The sequence below is a fragment of the Rhamphochromis longiceps genome, linkage group LG20, assembly GCF_057381845.1.
Source record: "Rhamphochromis longiceps isolate RC_006_pf linkage group LG20, R_longiceps_female_GT1.1, whole genome shotgun sequence".
Taxonomy (NCBI): domain Eukaryota; kingdom Metazoa; phylum Chordata; class Actinopteri; order Cichliformes; family Cichlidae; genus Rhamphochromis; species Rhamphochromis longiceps.
In genome coordinates, this window is record NC_140576.1 from 3,183,037 (window position 1) to 3,206,386 (window position 23,350).

The following is a 23,350-nucleotide window of genomic DNA, read 5'->3' on the forward strand; positions in this document are numbered from 1 at the left end:
AAAAAAAAAATCCATGAATCCACATGGTAGGATTTGTAAGGAATTTATTCGTAAATCAGGGTGGAAAATAAGTATTTGGTCAATAACAAAAATACAACTCAATACTTTGTAACATAACCTTTGTTGGCAATAACAGAGGTCAAACGTTTACTATAGGTCTTTACCAGGTTTGCACACACAGTAGCTGGTATTTTGGCCCATTCCTCCATGCAGATCTTCTCGAGAGCAGTGATGTTTTGGGGCTGTCGCCGAGCAACACGGACTTTCAACTCCCGCCACAGATTTTCTATGGGGTTGAGGTCTGGAGACTGGCTAGGCCACTCCAGGACTTTCAAATGCTTCTTACGGAGCCACTCCTTTGTTGCCCGGGCGGTGTGTTTTGGATCATTGTCATGTTGGAAGACCCAGCCTCGTTTCATCTTCAAAGTTCTCACTGATGGAAGGAGGTTTTGGCTCAAAATCTCACGATACATGGCCCCATTCATTCTGTCCTTAACACGGATCAGTCGTCCTGTCCCCTTGGCAGAAAAACAGCCCCATAGCATGATGTTTCCACCCCCATGCTTCACAGTAGGTATGGTGTTCTTGGGATGCAACTCAGTATTCTTCTTCCTCCAAACACGACGAGTTGAGTTTACACCAAAAAGTTCTACTTTGGTTTCATCTGACCACATGACATTCTCCCAATCCTCTGCTGTATCATCCATGTGCTCTCTGGCAAACTTCAGACGGGCCTGGACATGCACTGGCTTCAGCAGCGGAACACGTCTGGCACTGCGGGATTTGATTCCCTGCCGTTGTAGTGTGTTACTGATGGTGACCTTTGTTACTTTGGTCCCAGCTCTCTGCAGGTCATTCACCAGGTCCCCCCGTGTGGTTCTGGGATCTTTGCTCACCGTTCTCATGATCATTTTGACCCCACGGGATGAGATCTTGCGTGGAGCCCCAGATCGAGGGAGATTATCAGTGGACTTGTATGTCTTCCATTTTCTGATGATTGCTCCCACAGTTGATTTTTTCACACCAAGCTGCTTGCCTATTGTAGATTCACTCTTCCCAGTCTGGTGCAGGTCTACAATACTTTTCCTGGTGTCCTTCGAAAGCTCTTTGGTCTTGGCCATGGCGGAGTTTGGAGTCTGACTGTTTGAGGCTGTGGACAGGTGTCTTTTATACAGATGATGAGTTCAAACAGGTGCCATTCATACAGGTAACGAGTGGGGGACAGAAAAGCTTCTTACAGAAGACGTTACAGGTCTGTGAGAGCCAGAGATTTTCCTTGTTTGAGGTGACCAAATACTTATTTTCCACCCTGATTTACGAATAAATTCTTTACAAATCCTACCATGTGGATTCATGGATTTTTTTTTCACATTCTGTCTCTCACAGTTGAAATGTACCTCTGGTGCAAATTACTGACCTCTGTCATCATTTTAAGTGGGGGAACTTGCACAATCGGTGGCTGACTAAATACTTTTTTGCCCCACTGTATATGAGAGACGTTTAAGAAGAAATGATGTTTTGCACTGATAATCAAGACTAAAAGCTTGGGTTATGTAATCATATAAATAGAAATGGGACTGAATTGTTTTTTTTTTCTCAAAGATATTTTTATTGAGTTGAAGCAACAAAGAAAAGCAAATACACGCAGAATTGACAAACACCAAACAAGCAAGTTTCACAGCGACTGTTAAAACTGAAATATCAGAATACAGATTAATGACACACTCACATGTCTTATAATTGCTTCCAGCAGTTTATCCCCTACCCACAACACTTAGAACCCCTATCCCTCAGACCAGGAAGGAAAAAACCAAACAAACAAAGCAAGAAAAAAGAAGCAAACAAATAAAAACAACATCACAGATAAATCAAAAACAAAATAAGAAAAACACACAAACGACTAACAATAAATAAATAAATAAATAAATAAATAAGTAAATAAATAAAAAGAAGAAGAAGGGGGGAGGATTTACTGAGCAATGCTGGAAGTCGGGTTTGTAGCCTGGAGGCTGGAAAAGTATTTCAGGAATTGCCCCCACACTTGTAAAACTTACCGCTGTTGTTGCTAATCGCATACCGGATCTTTTCAAGGCTCAGATAGTACATAAGGTCCCTCAGCCACTGAGCCTGGGTGGGCAAAGGGGCACCCCTCCATCTTAGGAGGATTGTACGTCTAGCTACAAGGGAGGCGAAGGAGAGCATGCAACGCTGTGACGAGGTCAACCGTGCATCAGCCTCTCCAGTGGTGCCAAAAAGCGCAACTAAAGGGTCAGGATCCATATGGTGTCCAACAAGTAGGGATAAGGTCTGAAATATATCTCTCCAGAATCCTTCGAGGCTAGGGCACTTCCAGAACATATGAATAAGGGAAGCCTCCGCACTCCCACACTTATCACAGGTAGGGTCAACGTTCGGATACATACGGGATAGTTTGACTTTGGAGAGATGGAACCTATGCACAACCTTAAATTGTAAAAGACAGTGGCGGGCACATAGGGACGTGGAATTAACTAATTTGAGTATTAAGTCCCATGTATCCATAGACAGGGACTGATTTAAATCTTGTTCCCAGGCCGTTTTAATCCGATCTATCGAAGAACCGTTCATGCTCACCAGCCTGTCATAAATAAGAGAGATAAACCCTTTACGTGTTGGGATTAGGGTGAGGAGCATATCCCCTGGGCTTGCAGCTGGTGCTACCGGAAAGTTTGGAATCTGAGATTGGAGGAAATGTCTGGTCTGCAAATATCTGAAAAAATGTGTACGTGGGAGATTAAATTTTTCAGAAAGCTGGGCAAAAGATGCAAAAGTATTGTCAAAAAATAGATCATTGAAACATGTAATGCCCTTATCATGCCAATCTCGAAATATAGGATCAGATAGTGATGGCTGAAAAAGGGGGTTAGAAAGAATTGGACTTAGAAGGGAGAAACCTGTTAATCCAAAATGCTTCCTCATCTGAGCCCACACCCTCACCGTGTGCCAGACAACTGGGTTATCGATTGTCTTGTTTGGGGGAAGGGGGAGTGAAGATCCAATCAGGGCCAGGACAGAAGAGCCTGTGGGCGAGTTCAACTCCATGAGCACCCAGGATGGGCAATTACCCTTGTTGTGGAAGTAAAGCCAAGATATAATGTAGCGCATGTTTGCTGACCAATAGTAATATCGAAGGTTAGGCAGTGCCAGGCCTCCACGACTCTTGGGTTTTTGGAGTTGAGCCTTGTTCAATCGAGGGCGTTTACCCCTCCATATATAAGATGAGATAATTGAGTCCAAGGAATCAAAGAAGGATTTGGGGATAAATACTGGTAACAATTGGAAGAGATACAAAAATTTAGGAAGTATATTCATTTTGATTGAGTTGATTCTTCCCACCAAAGAGGTGGAGAGAGGGGACCACTGTGCCAGATGTTTTTTTGCATTATTTAACAGAGGAAGGAAGTTCGCTTTGAAGAGACATTTATGTGTCCTTGTAATAATTACACCTAGATATGTAAATTGATTCCCTGCTATTCTAAAGGGGAGGTATAGTCAAACACTGGTGCCCCTCCATCCACAGGAAACAACTCACTTTTACATAGGTTGAGCTTGTATCCTGAAAACTGGCCAAATTGGCGAAGTATGGATAACATTGCAGGTACAGATATTTTGGGGTTTGAAATAAAAATTAAAAGATCATCGGCATACAAGGATACTTTATGTTCAGCACCTTTCCTCCGGATCCCATTGATCTCCCCACAGCTGCGGAGTGCAATGGCGAGTGGTTCTATAGCCAGATTGAAAAGAAGAGGACTTAAGGGGCATCCCTGACGGGTTCCTCGTTGGAGGTTGAAAGGCCGCGACTGTATGGAATTAGTAAAAACTGAAGCGTTAGGGCACATATATAATAACCTTATCCATGAAATAAATTTCGATCCAAAATTGAATTTATCTAGGATCGTGAATAAATATTTCCACTCTACCCGATCAAATGCCTTCTCCGCATCTAGGGAGAGAATGCACTCAGGACCCTGATTGGAAGGGGTGTATAATACATCCAATAGTCGGCGGATATTGGAATAAGAGTAACGATTCTTAATGAAGCCTGTTTGATCTTCGGATATAACTGAGGGCAAGATATTTTCCAGCCTACGCGCCAAAACCTTGGCCAAAATTTTAGCATCAACATTTAATAGAGAGATTGGCCTAAAGGATGAGCATTCCACAGGATCCTTACCTTTCTTTGGGACAAGAGCAATACTTGCCTCGTAAAAGGATGGCGGAAGTCTACCACACTTCCATGAGTCGGAAAGGGTTAAATGTAGTTGAGGTAAAAGCAAGGGTGAGAATGCTTTGAAAAATTCTACAGGAAAGCCGTCAGGGCCAGGGGATTTCCCAGGCTGCAATGAGGAGATGGCTGCGCTCAGCTCCTCTGGCGTGATGGGTTCATCCAATCTGTTTTTACTATCAGAGGAAAGCATAGGTACATTCAAAGTCTTTAGAAAGTTATCCATTAAAGTGTTTTCCTGCGGGAATTCGGAGGTGTAAAGTTGGGAGTAAAAAGCCCTAAACGTATCATTAATTTTGGAAGGGTCCGAAGTGATATTACCATTAGCCATTCTAATCTTCGTGATATGTTGTTTTGCCTGGAAGCCCCTTAACTGGCTGGCAAGCATCTTACCCGATTTATCGCTATGAATATAAAACAAACTCTTACTCTTCAGGTGCTGACGTTCAATTGAGTGCGTTGAGAGGAGCTCAAATTTAGTCTGAAGCTCCACGCGCTTATTGTATAGGTCTGGGCTTTTTACCTTAGCATAGAGCAGATCTATTTCTTTGATTCGGTTGACTAAATCGAGTCGTTCTATACAGGCCTTCTTCTTCATATTAGCAGTATAGGAAATAACCTGTCCCCTAAGAAAGGCTTTTAGCGTATCCCAAATTATTAAGCTAGAAGTTTCTCCTACGGTATTCGTTTTAAGAAACAAGTTTATTTGTTCTTTCATGAATTCCAGGAAGTTTACATCTGCCAGGAGAGTCGAATTAAAACGCCAGTGTCGTCTGGATTGAGGGATGTCTGGGAAACTCATTGATAGCACAACAGGGGAATGGTCTGATATCACTATGGTCTGGTATTCACAGGATCGGACCCATGGAGTCAGCTGCTTATGAATAAGAAAATAATCGATCCTAGAATAAGTGTGGTGTACCTGTGAGAAAAAAGAATACTCTCTTCCGTGGGGGTGTAAGCAGCGCCAAACATCAGAGACACCACAGTTAGATAAAAAGGATTGGATGAAAAGAGCAGATTTACTGACAGTGCAGGGATTCGGGGAGGATCGGTCTAACACAGGGTCCAGCCAACAGTTGAGGTCACCACCAAGTATAAGAGAATATGAGCTCAGATCAGGCAACAACGAGAAAGCACGCTGGAAGAAAGCTACATTATCAATATTAGGGGCATATATGTTGGCCAACACAACTTTCGTATTACAGAGTTTACCCGAAACAAAAACGTACCGGCCACTCGTATCAGAAATTACATTATGTTCCTCAAAAGGAATATTTTGGTCAATTAGAATAGAAACGCCTCTGGCCTTAGCCTGAAAGGTGGAATGAAAGTGCTGCCCTGCCCATCGGGACATAAGACGAGAGTTATCCGAATCACGGAGATGTGTTTCTTGAAGAAAGACAACAGCTGCTTTAAACTGCTTTATGTGTGAGAGCACCTTCCTTCTTTTAACAGGGTGGTTTAAACCTTTGACATTCCAGCTTACAAAGTTCAAGCGACTACCCATAGTCCCGCACTGAAAATGTAAGAAAACAGGTGCAGCTGAAAACAGAGTACAAAAAAAATGACAAGCAAGCGACTAAAACAGAGAGTAGAATGGTTCCCGGATCCCCCAACTTGACAAAACAACATAAAACCACCCCGGCTCTGAAGGATGTCTCCCCCCTCCCCCCATTCCCCATCCACCCCCCCACCCACAAGACAGCTGCCAAGGAAAAAAGCAGCAAGCTCTCCAAAACACACATTGTGTACCCTCCAGAACAAAAAACTCTTCCTGTCTAACACTAAGAACAGACTTTAGCTCCCATAACGATGATTACAGTAAGCACAACACTCCTCTATGAGCAGTAGAAATTTGTTAAAGCAGTCACCATAGAACCACAACAGAACCAATGATCAACTTTGGGGACAATAGAAGCAATGAGATATGAATAGCCCCCCAGCTAGTAAATAGCAGAGAAGAAGGGGGGGGGGGGGGAGAAAAAAAAAAAGGAAGAGACGTCGGTAATGCCTGGATATGAACGAAAGTCCTTCCACATCCCAGGAGACGAAGATAGCCAGGACAATCTACTCACAGGGCTGACCCGCGGACAAACGTCAACACCAGATAAGCAGGCTCTCAGGGTGATTCGGCTGTAGCGGGTAGGCCGTCCAAGTACCTCCTCGCTTCATCGGCCGAATGAAGCCAGCGTCTTGCGCCGTCAGGAGACGTGATGCGAAGTCGTGCAGGATACAGCAGAGCGGGCTTGAGACCCCGTTTGTACAGCTCGGACATGGGACTGAATTGTTTACACAACCTTGTAAATTACTTTCTTAAATGGGGAAAAAACAAACCAAAGATGACAATAATTTGCCATTGACAGAATAAACTGTGACTTCCTGTCGGATCATTCCTTCTAAAAGGACAACATTTATCTCTAAATATTTCATTCCACATCGGCAGTCATGGCCACTAATGTGCTGGCTGGAGTTACGCACTTTGAACTCCATCATACAACAAAGAGAAGCAGGAGTTTTTGTGTTAGCATCGACTCGCTGGCCTCCATTGAGTGTTTATTTGTCCGTTCCATTTATATCTCTCCATCCAGCTGTCCGCGACTTCCCACAGTCCAATAGGTGACTCTGTGAGGCAACATCTGGATTCCTTCCAGCCCCTGTCTATTCTAAATTAACAACACTGCGATGGCTTTCTTCTCTCCTTGTCAAGGTGCCAGAAGACGAAAGCACTTAAACCACAAGTGTGAATGTGTGATGACAAAGCAGCAGAGAAGCGGTCATCTGAGAAACTCCTTGTGTTCTCTACACTGTGCAGTATTTATGTGAGCAGATCACTTTACTCGCAGTATACATCAACTCTATAGGACTAAGTGAGAGGCTGCAGTTGTGCTGTTTTTGTTGATGCTAAATTGTTTTTCTGTGGAGTGAAGAGTCTTTGCTAAACCTTATTTGGGGCACAGACAGAAATAGATAAGCTAAGTTTAAGTCTCTGTAATAAACTAGATCACATCAGCATGACTTTCCCCTGAGCACCTCTATGTCATAAACTGGATGCAGAAGGAGGGCATGGAGTTCATAAGGCAACATAATAATAACATTAGTAAACCATAACCAGTAAAAATCACATCCAATCTGCCTGTAAAGTTGAAGCTGGCATCAGCCTCGAGTCTCCATCAGCAGCACACAGCTGCCACAGTGTGCTCAACCAGTGGCAATGCACTACAGGAATTTAGAAAGGAAATGCAAGCTACCGCACTCCCTGCTCACAGAATTAACATCTGTAACAGATTTTTCTTTTTTTTGGCATGTGTGCATGTGTGTGTCCCCGTTATGAGAAAATGTGACAGGACACAAGCTGCTGACGTGCTGCCTTGTTTAATGCACTGCTCTCTGTGAATATCGAGGAATACCAGTGGGACAGCGCTGCCTCTCTTGCGCTGACAAAAATAGCCATCATGTCCACTGAGAGTTCAGCCACAGCCTCCAAGCTGAACATGTTTACAGAAAAAAAAGGAATTGTTTTTCAAGAGTTTGCAAGCTAGCACAAATGATATTTACTACGCACAAAGCCTTAAAACTTTTTTTATCGTAACCGGATTTATGAACATAAATGCTTAGATTATCAAGAGATTTTAAGTGGACTGCAACGGCCAAGATGGTTACTGTCACAAAGGATTTACTCATCATCCAACCAAGTCTAGTCTGACTACAGCAGAAAAACCACACTGACATGTGGTTTTCTTTTTTTCTGCCAACTCCACAGATATTTTGGTTTGTTAATTTTGGGTAGGTTTATCCTGCTCGTGTTCCTTGAGATAGATTTATTTTTCCCTCACCCCAAGGCCGTCTTGAATTCCTGTAGCTTTGTACGTGTTGCAAAGTAAACACGTTAACAGGCAGATTTAAATATGCTGTTTTTGGGGCTGCATGGGAGTTAGGAAAGGTGGAGACATTTTCATGCGACTTGGCCACCCATAGATGGGATACAATTCAACTACTTCAGCATGTGAAAGATAAATCTGCTTAAAGCTGGTTGTTACTTGAGTTCAGGTGACTAGTTGCAGCTAGTTCTAGACTGGAAAATAAAAAGAAGCACTGTAGATGACGTGTTGCTGTGAAATAACAGACCTTCCCATCTGTCTAGAGAAAAAGGAATTTATAGATTTTCGCTTTACTACAACCAATAAAATAAAGTCATTTATTCACTTTCCTGGAGGAGACACATCCACTCGACCTGTTCAGGCCAGTCTGCGCAGCCACATTATTGACATTTCATTTGCATGGAAGCTTTGACCTTTGCAGCACAATCTGGTCAGGATGTTCCACTGTTTAAGCGGGACCAAATACAATGCATGAGCTCTATGTGATTTCTTTATTTGTAAAGTCCAGGTTTACTGATCTGTTGTTTCCAAAAGAAGAAACCATTGTTACAAAACTCCACCCATACCGAGAGTCAATCGTGTGTCAAAATTCATCTTTAAAGACTCAAAAGCACATAAGAGACACAGTCTGAATAAAAAAAATACAAAGACTGCTACTTCTGCTCCTTGCCCCAAAGCAGATCAAGTGGCAAAATCCTGTTGGTTTGTCTCAACACTGGATGATGGATAATTGGTCGAGCCCCATCAGAAATCAGTCTTTAATGATCCAGTATTTAAAAAGCTGTTTTGGGTCAGTTTATGCTTGGATGGTGCTCTTTGCGCTGAAAGCCAAGTAGTAGACCAGGATACCAATGAGGGCAGCAACCACTTCAGTAGACACCCATGGGCCATTCCATGCACCCTGTAGTGAGCAGGGGGGGGGGGGGGGGGGGGAAAGGAAACAGGTTTAAGGACAAGAGTAAATAAGGCAAATGAGGGACAGCCAATCAGAAGAAAGTTGGCTTAAATAGTAGTTTTATGGTTTTAAATGGAGAGAGTTTCAGAGTGAACGGCCTGTGGGGCTGCACAAGTGCCAATAAGAGGCAGATAAGGTTTATTTTTAAATGAGAATCACACAAAGCTAAAGGTGGAACTGGAGTTTCATGTTTACATGAGTTTGTTGTTTTGAATGAATGCAGAGATTCCAACCATAAATCAGACACTGGCCCCTTGGATGCATCCGCACAGGAAACAGCAAAGAGACCGCAGCAAGTCAGTGACATTTGGTAACGTCAAGCAACGAGGGGCAAAAAAATGCTGGCAACATGAAATTGGTGGACCCCTGAGTCAAACTTTTTGCAACTCTAAAGAGAGCAATTTAAGCCACTGCTAATGAGAGCGTAACATCCTGTTGATTGTATGACGGTATGATGCATGAGTGGGAGGTAAATAAAGTTAGAGGGTTACCTGCACACTATCATGTCAAATTTCTGGTAATCATGTGTACTTAAGTCCAAAGTTCACTTGCCATTTGCTCTTCTTTAAGCTTCACTAATTCTTAAGGAAACAATATGACTACTCTGCAAAATAGAGGCCTGTAAGAGTGTGCAGTCAGGCGATAATCTCTCTGGGTTTATTCATTCACTGGAGACCTTTCAAACATGCCAGGAAGTTACGTGATACTTGATGTAAGCTCACTAAAGCTGATACAATTTAAGGGCGTTTACTGGCTTTTAATTTACAAGATAGCAGGATCATGACTCAAGTGATGTGTTCAGTCTGAGATCCTAGAAGAAACTCACCCTGTGGTCAATGTTGACAGAGAAGAGAGGGTGAATGGCATTTACGTCTTCATTGTTTCTCTGGGCCTGGAGCAAATGAGATTAACAGATTTAATTGAAATTAAAGCATATTTGATTATAAAGACGACTCATTTCAAAACAAGTGGAGCTCAAGCAAAGGAAACCGTAAGCTGATCAACAACACATAATACACTAACCTTGCGCAGGGCACTGTAGGACTCCTCATCGAAGAATTTGACCTGATATGTTCCAGAGGTTGCCTGTTTGTGAGGAAGACTCCAGGACACCTGATGGAAGAAAGTACACATTTAATAATAGCTGATTATTTACTTTTTTTTTGTTTCTTTAAGATACTTTTAGTTTAAAAATGTGTCTAAATGTAAAGCCTCGAGTCTGTACTAAAAGGCAAACGTGTATTTTAATGGCCTGCTGATGAAAGGGTTAGGGATAAATGTAAACTACTGTCTAAGCAAGTCATAAGGTACAAGTATCCTAATGACCCCGGTAGTCCTTATTTGAAAAAGACACTCACCTATAGTAAATCAACAATATTTCTTTTTTTTTTTATAAGCTCTACATGAGATTGTTCATCTGTGAAGGGTCAATAAACCTCGGGGCAGCCACCTAATCAAAGACATCCTGTGACTATTAATTCAATAGAAATTACTTTTGACAAAGGAATTTAATATATTTTTATTGCACTGGTGTGTGTGTGTATTAGTGTGTTGGTTCACTTAATTTCTATAATTTGCTGTCCACTTTTTCCTTTTTATTGCAATTTACTGAAATTACTGCTACAAGAAGTCATGAAGTCATGACCAAACTGGCAGGAAAATCCAGTTAAAGGGCAGCATGTTTTGATATCAATATATATGTACGAATCCATCCAGCATAGTGAAAATGTATAACAAGAGGAAGTACTTTGATATTTTCTCCCACCTTTGCTTATAAGCTTTAAGGGTGGTCTCAATTAAGAGCTGATCAGTATAGGCTAATACCAGCCAACTGACTGCTGTGAGTCTATCAGTAAATGAGATTACATTTACATATATCTGTAACTAATATTTATTAGTTGTGTAATACTGATTTGGTGCTGTCTAATCTTGGCTGAAAAAATTCAAACCGTTTCTGAAACTTTTTATAATGAGACATTATTACTGGCACAAAGCTGATAAAAACCATGAGAAATAAAGCAGTATCGGGTAAAACTGTAACCACGATCATCTGGCTCATAATAGATTTAGACAGCACTAAAATTATTGTGACTATATGTTCAACCTTCTGTAGTTCAGTACCCATAAATCTACAAAGTGCTACTACGTTTTCAGCTGCTCCCTTTATAGGGGTCATCACAGTGGATCGTTTGCCACCAGCTTCACCTGCACTCTTCCTCTTTTTCTCCTTCCTGGCTGCTTCATACTCAACATCCTTTGTCCAGTGTACATTTAGAGTTTCCTACTCTCACCTAGACTAGCCTCCTTCTCTCTCCCTGCCTCCTATCATCTTTTCCCCTTCTCCTCTTAATTTGTCTTCAGTCAGTAGTAGCACACTATCAACCAGCATCCTGTTGGCCAGCAGCACTGGAGGTGGCCATTGTTGTTAACCTGGGCCCCGATCGATCTGGTATGGAAACCTTTTCCTTGATGCCCCGCATGTTTGATTTGGCAAAGATTTTACACCAGATGCCCTTCTTGATGCAAACCTCCCCTTTCATCCAGGCTTGAGACTGATTGATTTTTTTTCACTCTGCTAACAAATCAGATTCAGTAAAAGCAAGTACCTTGACCTGTAGCCACATGTGAATCCATACCTGGTACTTTCCAACGTCCTGTCCTCTGGTTACAGGGAACTGTCTTCCATTGACATCAGCATACAGCGTTACGCTCTGCAGAGAGCAGAAATCACCATGAGTGCTCCAGTAGCATCAGTACATCATTGTGCTGCTGGCTGTGTTAGAGGTGGACAGTTACCTGTGCTCCGTTGGCGCAGGTCAGGCTGAGTTCAACGATGAAGACAGACTCTGATGAGATGACGGCGTCAGAGGTGGTGTAGGCCGACGGAGTGATGACTGGGTCCGTGCAGCTCTCTCCTATGGGCACAAAGAGCAGAGTTGAGGTCAGCTGAAATCCTGCACATGATCATCTACACAGCATCTATAGATAATACAACTTTCACCACTCTGCCCTCCTGTGGCTACGAGATTGCGGGTAGTGATTCAATGAATTAGCTACTAGCTAAAGCTGATTAGCATTACAGGCTTATTAACCCGGTATTCTCTCTTACAGAGTTGTCTTACCTGAGCAGGCGACCACCAGCAGCGCAAAGAAGGCGGCTATCCGGATCATCGTGACGTCTCGGAGGTTGTTTAAGAGGTTTCGTGTTGCTCCTGAGGTCCAGTTGCCTGAGTGATCGGCTCCTTCCAAACAGTAAAAAGGAAGAAGTCCACCTCAGCTCACAGCGCTTCTGCACCTCTGCGTCTGCGCACCAATGACGTGGACTCTCGAAACCGCAGAGCACCCTGGGAAAGTGCCCCGTCGACACGTCATCAGAATCAAAATGGCCGGAAGTCAGTAAATGATGGATCTAAACAGCTTTAACAAACTGACCTTATTTATTTTTTACAAATTTCTAATGAAAGCCTCCCTCATGGTCATTCACACCACAGCAAAGTAATAAAGTAATAGACAGACAATTAACAGAAAAGTTTAAACTGGACAAAAGTAAAAATAAATAAACGAGTGAAAGAAGTAAAGAAATAAATAATACACTTTCTGTGAATTACAAAAAATGTTGTTTTAGAAATAACAGCACAGTTTGGGGAATTAGATTATTATTTTTCAATTTAAGCCCAGAGTTGTGTTGATATATTTGTTTTATTTAATACTAGAGCATTTGTTTATAATATAGAATGGAGGAGACATGCGGTTGAGAGTGCACTTCTTGTTCTTATATTAAGATATCGCATGGATCAAATGTGCACTTAAACTTCTTTACAATGAAAGAAAGTGGAGGTTCACTTAGAATCAAAGTATGTGGCCCATGATTTACAATGAGTTTGACATCCTTGGGGATCTAGGGTATACAGAAATTTGTGACATTGCCTTTGAAAAATATGTAATAATTCAGTTATAATATATATTATAATAATAATTATCATTAATTATCTCCACCTTTATAGACAGGTTGGACAAAGATGAGTGTCCAGTTGAGGGAACTTAAGAAATCTCTTTATTAGATATTTTGTGATTCTCCTAAATTGAAAATCATTAAAAAAAAATGTACTCAGGCTACTGAGACACACCTTGGTGAAAGTCAGCAGACGACCTGATTGTGGTGCTTTGTTAATAAATGATGATCCTTCCATGTTCAGGGTGATTTGCTTCCCTAAGTAAAGAAGAGTGAGGCCTATTTTTTTTTAAACATACCTTTAAGTGATTTGAAGCAATATAAATCAAATTTAAATAAATTAAACAGGACAAGACACCAACAGAGATATTGGTATAGATTGAGCAGTGGTAAGGAGCTTAGATGTTTGGAGCGATTTTGGATGTTTGGAATAGCGTCCCAAGCATATTCCACTGAAGGTTTTCCCAGGGACATCCACAGGGTGGGACACCTGGGAGAAACCCAGAAAACTCTGAAAAGAATACATCTCGTCTGGCCTTCAATTACTGAAGGAGGCCCCAGAGGCATCTAGCCAATGTTGCATGAGAAAGGAGCATCTCGACTACTTTTACTTAAGCCCGAATATATTATTCTATGTATAAAACCCCAGGATGAAGAAAAGAAATGCAAGTTATAGTCATATTTTACATACACATCTAATGAAGCAGTAAGCCTAGACAAATTATTTAATCAGCATGTAGTTCAAATATACAGATAAATCATAAAGAGATAAGTAGGAATTGACGTTTACAACTATAACATTCACAGTTTTCTTGACTTTGTGCCAGCATCTCATTTTGACAGAAATTTGATTAAGAGTGTGCACTTATGCCTGTATTGACTAAAAATTATTGACTGGCAGGGCAGCTGTTTAATATAATAAGAGAAGAAGTGCAAATATCAAAAATGCCTACAAACACATTGGTGCATTTCAAGTAGTTCACAGTTTTGACATAGTACCGCAGGCCTGTGGAAATCTGCTGTACATCACACGTAAGACAGGACTGAGTCAAGGAGACCTCAGAGAAAGGACTCTCAGTCAAGGATCTCAGGTTTCTAGAAATAGATGTGCTGAAAGCTACTGTCAAAGGCCTTCACGCTACACCTCAACTTCCATTAGTATCATCTCTCCCTCGCCCCGTGTGTCTTCTTGTGCCATTGCTGATCATCTCAGTCCGCTGCATCTGCTGATTTGAAGAGCCCTGTTCCTCTCCCCCTGCGCCCATCCTGCTTTCCTTTCTTCTGGGGAGTCTGGACTGAGGGGGAGGACACAGTGGGGGTGGGATCCTGATGGGTTTGTCGAATCAAAAGCTCCTTAAAGACTGAGTCCATCTGGCGACAGACTTCCTGTAATGTGAAAATAAAAAAGTACGGATGAGAGAGGAAACAGGGGGAAGTGTCCGTTTTCTCTACTTTTCGACTTCAGAACTTCTGTTTCTGCTCGCCGCTCTTGGCAATGACTAATTACTCTGCATAGTAATTTACTGAACACCACTCAGATTTTCGTAAGCAGGAAACCCAGACTGTGGGTTTCCTGCTACCGTTAACACTTAGTTCTTCTTTTTGGTTATCAAAAATGGATTTTTTTCAAAAAAAAAAAAAAAAAAAAAAAAAAAAGGAAGGACAACCCAGCCACTTGCTCTTTAACAGCAGCACATTTCCAAGTACAGTTTGGCTCATTGTCCCCTTTAGCAACCTCTGATGTTGTAACGCTTACAGCTACAGACACAGATTACTGTGAGAACCCTTTATAATGGCTTCATTTAAAGTTGGCTCATTGCACAATGATGCGGTATTTTTCTTTTTAAAGACATTTATTAGGTTATAAACAGAGAGCTATAAGAAAAACAAGACACACCTTATCTACTCGAGAGGCTATATCCTCAGATGACCGTCGCTGGTAGCTGTATGCAGAAAGATCAGTCTGAATAATTATGTTTTACTCAAGCACAGTCAGTCAGCTGTTGTTGGGTTACTTACTCTTGCCCATAACAAGGAGAGGGCATCCTCCTTGGCTTACATTGCGGCCCAACAGGAATCTGAAGTGTGCACTTTCCACCTGAACCGAAGCTGCCTCCTCCTGGTGCAGCTGTTAATTTGTGTTCTAGTGCCCCGCTGCTATTAGCTCTGGGGCGTTCTCCCCTTCTGGGTGCTGCTACTCCAGACATTGACATACTTGTGCTGTTGTCAGCCAAAAAACCCATTTCTAAATCTGCAGCAAAGCAAATGTATACATCCTTTGTTATTCTTCAAAGACATCATTATATATTTTTAATGAAGCGATGAACTGAAATAGCCACATAAACTTACCATCTTTGCTAGGGGTGTACTCAGTTTCTATATCTCCATCAACATTGGTCTCTCTGTGAAGTAAAGAGCATAATATAATCATTCCACAATACACCCCCCAACCCCCGCATGTTATGTGAACTACACTTTTTCACTGTACCCGTCATCCAGTTCTAGTGTCATGCATTTCTCATAAACTGGTCCCGGCACTTCGCTCTGAGTGGGGAAGATGCTTTCTTGCTCAATGATGATGTCCTTCACCAGGGCATTGATCTGAGGCTGCAGGGTCACGACGTCGTCATCATGAGCCCCTCTTATCAGGCTCGGGCCAAAACACACGGCCAGATTGTAAGGTTGCATCATGTTCTCGTCACTATACTCCGACACACTGAAGGCAGAGAGAGAGGAGTAAATAAAGAAACAAAGAAAAATTAAAGTTGGTTAATTTTATTGGTTGTTTTTACCTCATATAATCTTATTTAACTGCACTAACAGTGGATGTTAATGATTCTCACAGAATGATTCAGCAATGAGAAAAAACAAGGCAAAAATTCAGGTTTTCCATATTCAAGTCACAGGTAACGACACTCACTGATAAAGGAATGCAAAGAGGTATCTCATGACGATGATAGCAGGCTCGGGGAAGGAAGAAATCACAGCTTTCAGCTCAGCTGCTCGCTCTGCCTCATTCTTTATTTCTGGAAAACAAAAAGGTGATGAAATAAAAGAGAAGTTGCTGCTGAGCATCCTTAGCCACACTAATTATATCCACAGGTGCACAAGAACACTCACGGGCATGCTCCAGGAGCAGATTGGTGCTGTCAAGGGGGAAGAGTGGATTATCTAAACCCCTGAAGTAAAGCTTCAGCACTCCAGCCACCGAGTCAAGGTCATAACTCCCCTCAGCCAAAGGGTCCTCTCCTGCAGGGGAAGCCCATGGCACACTGCCCCACATTATTAATGCTCCATGGAGAGGAGCGCTATGAATAGAAGTTAATCTAACAAATACACACACCCCTACCTCGCTCAAAAGCGTCCCTGAGGTTATTGACCTCCAACTGAGACCCCGGCACTCTAAATATCCCTTCATGGTGGAGTCCTGATGGGCAGACAGATTATCGCAGTGGTCTAAAATGAGTGCCTGTTTCCCTCAGTCACTTTTAAACACAAGAGGCTAGATGTATGTGTGTCTGCAGTTGTCTTTTTACAATAACATCTAATGGTTTAATGTTACTTCAGCAATGAAGACTCACCATGGAGGTTGATATAGCGAATGCAGCTTTCCACAACAATTGGAATCTGTTGTCCTGATGCCTGAATTAAAAATAAACAATAAATTTCACTGACTCATCACGAGTCAAAGGGAAAAACTAAAATGACAACGAGAGAGCTGAAAGAGGAAACCGGTGTTACCGTTATGAAGGACAGCATGTCTCCATTGAAAAGTTTTTGGCTGTGCATCAAATTGGCACTCGAGTGATTCTTTCTGACACGCATAGACTTTCCAGTGTGTCTGGAGAATGACACACAGGACCGTGGAGGCACAGTGTTAAGACTGGTAGCATGAATAAATAAAAACGATGACTCAGCGACAACTGTTAAAAATAATTATATTCATACCGAGGCTGATGGTCATTTGATACTTCAGCTGGGAAGAAAAGAAAAAGGACGTAACATATGATAAGAGCAATCCGTTTTAAAAAGGAGAAATACTCTGTGTTTGGTATTTTGTTTGTGACACAGAGTCAACAACTTGTGGTATTGTAACGTGAGAAATGCAGAAGCAATACCTTTTTCTACAGCTTCTTTAAGCAGATCATGTTTAACTTGCAGTTTAGATACAAGAGAGCTGCCAACGAGGTACTCCTTTACTTTCTGTAAAACAAATTACACCGATCAGATTAGTATTTTTTTTATCGTTACCACACCAACTGCACATCATTGCTGTTGCCCCCAAATTTTACCGACTCACAGTAAAGTAGAGGTATTCTATTTCCTGCAGGTTGGCCCGTCGTCGAGTGGCGCTGGGCTTTACAGTCAGATTTTCAGTGCTGCCCTCCTGAGATGAAGGCTCCAGATCATCGCCGATGCCCTCCAGCAGAGAAGCCTGGGCTGCTGACATGCTCTTATTAACCTATGTGAGAGCAGCAGGGTGAGAGGTGTGTTGTGTAGATACCCACATTTGAGACATTATGTCACTTTCAAGTGCCAGCAGAACTGCTGAGATTTATACTTGTCTTACACACTGAGATCATGAGAACTATTAAAAAAGGGCTAAATAGTCAATAATGAGGTGGAAGGCGTTCTCGCCTTTTATTATAGTGCTTTTGCATCTTCATCACTTTTAAGCACTTTTACTTCCTTTCTGTACTTGAGGCTGTGATGCTTTAATAAGTTTAACTAAAATTAGAATAAGGAAACAAGAAGAAATTTTCATAGACTATTTGCAGCCTCGTTAAAATTCAAAATATGATAACGAGCAGCCCTAGTTGGTGCGATTTTCTTTACCTCCTCAGTTTCCTGGGTGACGGCTTGCAGTCGAGTTTGTATCTGTTTGAATCTGGTCTCCAGTTCGCATATCATCTCACACTCCGCACTGACCTGAGTAACCTGAAATAAGATAAGATAAGATAGAACTTTATTAATCCCTCGGGTGGGTTCCTCTGGGAAATTCGATTTCCAAAAAGCACAGCACCGACAGAATGCAAGGGAGTCTAGAGTTGTTCCACACACTTAATATATAAAGTTCCTTTACATAATTTAATCAAAATACACACCTGGTCCCCATCGTGGGGCTGATAGGGGAAGCGTAGGGGCATAGAGAAGGTGTTGTAGTTGTCCTGCAGGAGGATGTCTCTATCCCGGCTCTGGTCCAGTCTAGACACGGTCTCCTCTATTTGCTGCAGGCCTGCGCTCAGGTTATCCTGGGCCTTCCACCGTCTTGACAAGTAGGCCTGCATCACCCTGCCCAAAGTGGTGTGGTAACCTGTATCTGCACACTGGAGGAGGAAACTGAATTTAGAATCACTTCATTCATTCGGGAGCTTTCAGATCATGACAGAAGGAATGGAAACAATGAGCGCTGGGGTTCAAATGACATGAGAGATCATGACCTTGAGTGCTATGTAGGGTTTTTGTATGTTGAAAGGAAAAGGTGACTGATGTACTCACATCTATGAGAGTAGAGATGTCTTGCAGGTAGTACTTATTCATGGAGGAATTGGCTGCAGCCAGGTTTAGGAGGTACTCATTTCGGGCCTTGCTGCACTTCAGCTTTATTTCTTGGACTTTAATTTGTCTCTACAGCACATAAACATTGTCAGTAAGAGTCACATGATACGTGCATGCACGCACATGACACCAAGCATTTACCTTTTCTATCAGCCTCTCCAGTTTTTTATTTGCACTCTGCTTCTGCTTTTCCTCTTGCTTCTCTGCTTCCCTCAGCTTCCCCTCTGCACAGACATAGTCTGAGTGGTACTGGTAGTATGTTCGCCATGCCTGCACACAGGCACAAAAAGCAATGCTTTCCTCTGTGTACTTAAGAAACGGAAAACATTCTGTGTGGTTGGTTTCTCACGTACCGCCTGTAGCTCTGTGGTAACCTTGAGTAGCCCATCTTGTAGCTGAATGCAGATGTCTTTACTCTGGAAAACACAGACAAAATATCAGAGAAGTGAGATGACACGACACAGCAAGGACACAGTGACCCACGTCATACTTTAAATATCAAGATTTGGAAAAACATGAACTGGTGGTTAAAGTGAGAATGGAAAAACGATAACAGAGCAAGTATTATGTCATTTGCACTGCAGAAGTGCATGGCAGTGTGTTCGTGGGTGAGCGCTTGCAGTAGTACCTTCTTTGCAAGGCGCTGTGTGTACTCCACACAATGTGTGAGAGGTTGGGTGAGAAAGTTGTTGCAGCTTTCACTCAGTCCATTATGGTCCCTACTTTCTTGGCGGGTCTGGGACAGCAGAGTAAGCCATACTTGGGACACAGAGTTACTACTGGGCTCCTTCCTGAGCGTGGTCATGCATAAACAAGAAAAAAAATACAAAAGGACACAAACTTTGAAGATTGAAATGAACTGCTGTGTAGTTTAGCACGTTATGTGCAGTGTGCAATTACCTCTTTATCCTTGATGTGAACCTTTCTGCTAGTTTTTCCAGGGAACGAGCATACTCGCTTTCAATCTCACCCCGTCGACGCAGGTAGTCTGTCAGGTCTTGCAGCTGTTGGTTCTTTTGCTCAAGTTGCAAGTCCAATACTTTCAGTTGGTCTACAAGCTGACAGCGAACCTCTGAAAGGCCGACAAAGACACACTTACTGTGACAAGTAGGTTAGAAACTGGTTTCACTGATCAGAGTTAAGATGGTGTGAAATAAAGAGGTTGTGTTTCTCAGTGTGGCACAAACCACCACATGCCTTTTACCTTTGATTTGAATGTCGTAGTCCACCACACTGACCCGCTCCTTCCGAAGTTTGACATGGGAACTCATTGTTGATCCAGCTGGGTGGAATTCTGTATAAAGGCAGTGATTGCTTTCATTTATAAGCTAGCATGAAATATCAGCTCTGTTCTGTTAACCCTTTCTTAAAGAGGGGAGTATGCAAGCTGATCAGTATCCTTTGGTGGAGAAAACCTGTTAAACCCACTGTTACACCCTTTCTACTGAAGTCCCCTCCACCACCTCCACCCTTCCCCTTCCTCCAATAGACCCTACGCACTTCCTCTTGAGAGACTTGTAGAGCTGAAATGAGCATGTTCGTCTTACTGTAGCACATCTTTTCAACGTGGTCACACTCTGCTGCGTTTCCCTGAACAGCAGGCAACTAGAAAACCGGTTGGCATGTGTTGCTTGCTTGCACCGGGCAGACTGCAGAATTGCACAAGGTGCAAAAATAACTCTAACAGCATCTCAAGCTGCCCTAAAAATAGGACGAACCACAAGGCGCACAACTGTGCGGGGATGTTTGTGCTCAACACTACAGGTGGTTTTACAGAAGAAGAAAAAAAGAAGGAAAAAGAACTTTCACCAATAAAGGTTTAAATCCTTCTGCCTTTCACTTTACAGCATGTCTTGGCCGATTGAGAAGACTATACCCAGGTATATTCCAGTTCAGGATGAACACGACAGGACATGTTTATCGGAGAACTGGCTTTACCCTTTACAGTCAGACAAAGAAAACTACCAGGTCTTACTGATAGAGGTTTAACTGATCGTTTCTGATAGGTTTCAGTTTCTTGACACGCTTTTAACTATAATTTATGGGTGAAACTTACACCCAGGCCTATTCTCAAGAAAAAAGAAAGATGAGTGTGGCTGGAGCACGGCAGTTTTTCTTCAGCGCACGATAATCCTGAACTTTGCAAAATACTGTACATTAAAGGAAATTTATTGCAATTCAAAAAGAGGAAGATCAGAGTGTTGTCTTGCTGGATCATACCCTTTTGTACACAATCAATACGCACACATTCTCTCCATTTCTCCCCCTCAACTTCCCTTTTTTTTGAAAGCCAAACATCACTCATCAGCACTCTCTTTAGCTGAAATGTGCACTCTCCCAACAGATGACCTGCTAACATGACTCTGCTGTATTTCAGCATGGCCCAAACTCCCTGCAAAAAGGAGTTCAATTTTTGCAGCCTGTGTCACCCTTTTCCATTAGTCGCTTCATTCTTTCTCCATGCGATCAGCTGGTGAATCACCACATCCTATCCTCACAACCTGCCGCAGTATTTCATTAAGGCTAGTCTTAACCTTATTGCTACTATAGCTTTTCAGTTCCTGTTTTACTAAAGTAACCTTTTCTACCATTTTAGTGTTTTTTTAAACAAGCACAAACAAGTAGAGGCGTCTATAGTTATGAAACATCACTCGCCCTGGGGGGGGTTTGTCTATAGCCAACAACAACATAAAACGATCAAGCAATGCAAACCTTAACTGCATAACAGCATGCGCCTTTTTAATACAAAAACATGTTCATTAAGTGTTAAACTGACTACCAGTGCTGATTTGGTGAGACAGGAAAACAAATAAAAATCAATAAGAGTGTCATACGTGCAGAGAGTCATACCTGATCAGGAGTCTTGACTAGTCTTTCCTCCACACTAAACTGAACTAAATGATGCCAGTTAATAGCGCAGTAACTGCTTCACCTCCCCCTCACTTTGGACACGGATGGATGTGGGTGGAGTGGAAGTCATCTCTGACTGACTCTCTCTCTCACACACACACTTACTTACTTCTGCTGTTCTCACCCTCACCCCCTCCCTCCCCGCTTCTTCTCACTCACACATTCAGTTTGAGCCATCAGTGTGTGACTGTGCATGTGAAAACCTTTTCTACTATAGTCCTTCCTCTCTCTCTCTTTCGTGCCTCCTCTTGAACCCCACAGCAGGTTTTCAGTTCAGTCAAACAACAGCTGTTTTCACTGATTGGGCTCTCCTTGCCGGTTCCTGAGTGAAATCAGCTGCACTGAGCTGATTTCAGTTGAGGGGGAAAAAAGAAAGTTATTTTGAGTATTATTATTATTATTATGTTTTTTTAAATATATATTTTTTTATACACTGTCATGGCTACAATATGAGTGAGCGGGAGCAACCTTGACTTTAAAAAAACAAAACAGTCAGTTATGTAGATTAGGAGGGAAAAGAAAAACAGAAACAAAGACCACTGTTGCTATGAAATCATAACACAGAAAGATTTACAACAACATTGTTGACTTCTCTGTCTGAGAGGTGTTAAACAGCCTGCTGGTGTGAAGCTGAGCTTCTTGCAATTTGTCAGAGAGAGTCTAACTCTTTCAAAGATCATTAGGCATAATTTGTTCTTATCTGTCACGTACTTCTCTTTCACTCGTTTCCTTCCTCAAACAGACAAACAGACGGTGTTGCACAAACAATTAAAAAAAAACAACTGGTATTTAACTTACGCATTTTGGATGACATTTGAGAAAGAACAGTTTGATTGAAGGGAGTCTCTGTTGAGTCCCAATGCAGCAGGGAGCTGTGTCTTTCAGTTTAAACCGAGAATGACCTTTGAACCTTGCTACACCCTACATAAAAGTAAACAAAATCTTTGAGCTCAACTGTAAACAGTCATGGCCCAACTATTCAGTTCACTGCAGGAAAAGTAAACTCATCTGAATTTAGTTACACTTAACTATGTCCCATTGTGACCTGTTATAGAGACCCATGACATTCCTGGCATTGAACTCTTGCTGTAGGTATTGTGAAAAGCCATGCAGTAGTCTTTCTCCGCCAGTAGGAGTCACTAAAGTATAAATTTGACAGTAAAGGCACTTCCCCACTTATGAATAATAGGCTTAAAAATGGGCTGAGTAGATGACACTTTAATATGAACTTCAGCATTCCATTACTACATGGCATCGAACATGTTTCCACAGTGGCCGTGCTTACAAGCACTCATTTTTACAGATCAAAATCCTTCCGATTGAAGACTTGTGGCAGCTGTTCTAGTATTTACACCTACCTACACCATATAGTGAACTGGTGGCATGCTCACAAGTGATTCATGTTTATCTCCTTGTCATGTGTTCAACCAGTTACCTGAGGACAGATATCTATGATGTCCTTTCCATCTTTAATCGTATGTATTAAAAACAAACTCTTTGCAGAGGATTAGTTCAGCTTAGAAGCTACAGTACCATTTTTGGAAAAAGAAAAGGACGTAGCCCACGGAGGAAGAATGCAGACACAATGAGTTGGGTTAAATCATTAACGTGGAAGAATTTTTCTTTTTATCAGTTTATTCCATCATCAAGGTTTTTATCCTATTTTTTGGGGTCTTTAACTTTTAATCAGATCATCACTCACAATACCAAGGTGGCAGTTGAATAACTTATCCGACTCTGCTGGTTTTCGTTCAGAGATGCTCATTATTTGATGCCTTTTTTGACAAAAATGAAATACAAGAAGTATTATTTGACAGATTTATTCT

The 23,350-nt window shown here is 42.0% G+C and overlaps 2 protein-coding genes across 3 annotated transcripts; both read right to left on the minus strand.

Moving 5' to 3' along the window:
* Positions 1 to 8,625: 8,625 nt before the first annotated feature.
* ssr4 (signal sequence receptor, delta) lies at positions 8,626 to 12,413 on the minus strand. Its single transcript, XM_085393789.1, has 6 exons — positions 12,226 to 12,413; positions 11,900 to 12,018; positions 11,740 to 11,814; positions 10,127 to 10,216; positions 9,930 to 9,995; positions 8,626 to 9,049 (listed from the first exon to the last, which is right to left on the minus strand). The coding sequence occupies exons 1-6, from the start codon at positions 12,272 to 12,274 to the stop codon at positions 8,945 to 8,947; spliced, it is 504 nt and encodes a 167-aa protein (XP_085249915.1). The 5' UTR covers positions 12,275 to 12,413; the 3' UTR covers positions 8,626 to 8,944.
* Positions 12,414 to 12,542: 129 nt separating this feature from the next.
* Positions 12,543 to 22,986, minus strand: LOC146644651 (rho GTPase-activating protein 4-like). Of its 2 annotated transcripts, XM_085393785.1 has the most exons (23): positions 22,323 to 22,986; positions 21,728 to 21,870; positions 19,819 to 19,908; positions 19,515 to 19,686; positions 19,243 to 19,405; positions 18,968 to 19,030; positions 18,756 to 18,884; positions 18,555 to 18,683; positions 18,161 to 18,382; positions 17,892 to 17,993; positions 17,356 to 17,517; positions 17,174 to 17,258; positions 17,004 to 17,031; positions 16,797 to 16,896; positions 16,637 to 16,697; positions 16,405 to 16,482; positions 16,176 to 16,304; positions 15,976 to 16,081; positions 15,544 to 15,771; positions 15,405 to 15,457; positions 15,075 to 15,306; positions 14,953 to 14,998; positions 12,543 to 14,441 (listed from the first exon to the last, which is right to left on the minus strand). In XM_085393785.1, the coding sequence occupies exons 3-23, from the start codon at positions 19,883 to 19,885 to the stop codon at positions 14,265 to 14,267; spliced, it is 2,532 nt and encodes an 843-aa protein (XP_085249911.1). In that variant the 5' UTR covers positions 19,886 to 19,908; positions 21,728 to 21,870; positions 22,323 to 22,986; the 3' UTR covers positions 12,543 to 14,264. The 2 variants fall into 2 exon arrangements, with proteins under 2 accessions (XP_085249911.1, XP_085249910.1); XM_085393784.1 differs by lacking the exons at positions 21,728 to 21,870; positions 22,323 to 22,986 and adding an exon at positions 21,465 to 21,622.
* Between the last annotated feature and the right edge of the window lie 364 nt (positions 22,987 to 23,350).

What these genes read in the sequence shown, in the direction of transcription:
- ssr4 (XM_085393789.1), bottom strand. Translation starts at nt 12,274, where the DNA reads ATGATCCGGATAGCCGCCTTCTTTGCGCTGCTGGTGGTCGCCTGCTCA. An exon ending in CCTGCGCCAACGGAGCACAG is followed by an intron (nt 11,815 to 11,899) that starts GTAACTGTCCAC and finishes TGCTCTCTGCAG; the next exon opens with AGCGTAACGCTGTATGCTGA. An exon ending in CCTACAGTGCCCTGCGCAAG is followed by an intron (nt 9,996 to 10,126) that starts GTTAGTGTATTA and finishes CATTTGCTCCAG; the next exon opens with GCCCAGAGAAACAATGAAGA.
- LOC146644651 (XM_085393785.1), bottom strand. Translation starts at nt 19,885, where the DNA reads ATGAGTTCCCATGTCAAACTTCGGAAGGAGCGGGTCAGTGTGGTGGAC. An exon ending in TGGAGAGGCTGATAGAAAAG is followed by an intron (nt 18,684 to 18,755) that starts GTAAATGCTTGG and finishes TATGTGCTGTAG; the next exon opens with AGACAAATTAAAGTCCAAGA. An exon ending in CTCTTTGCATTCCTTTATCA is followed by an intron (nt 15,772 to 15,975) that starts GTGAGTGTCGTT and finishes CTCTGCCTTCAG; the next exon opens with TGTGTCGGAGTATAGTGACG.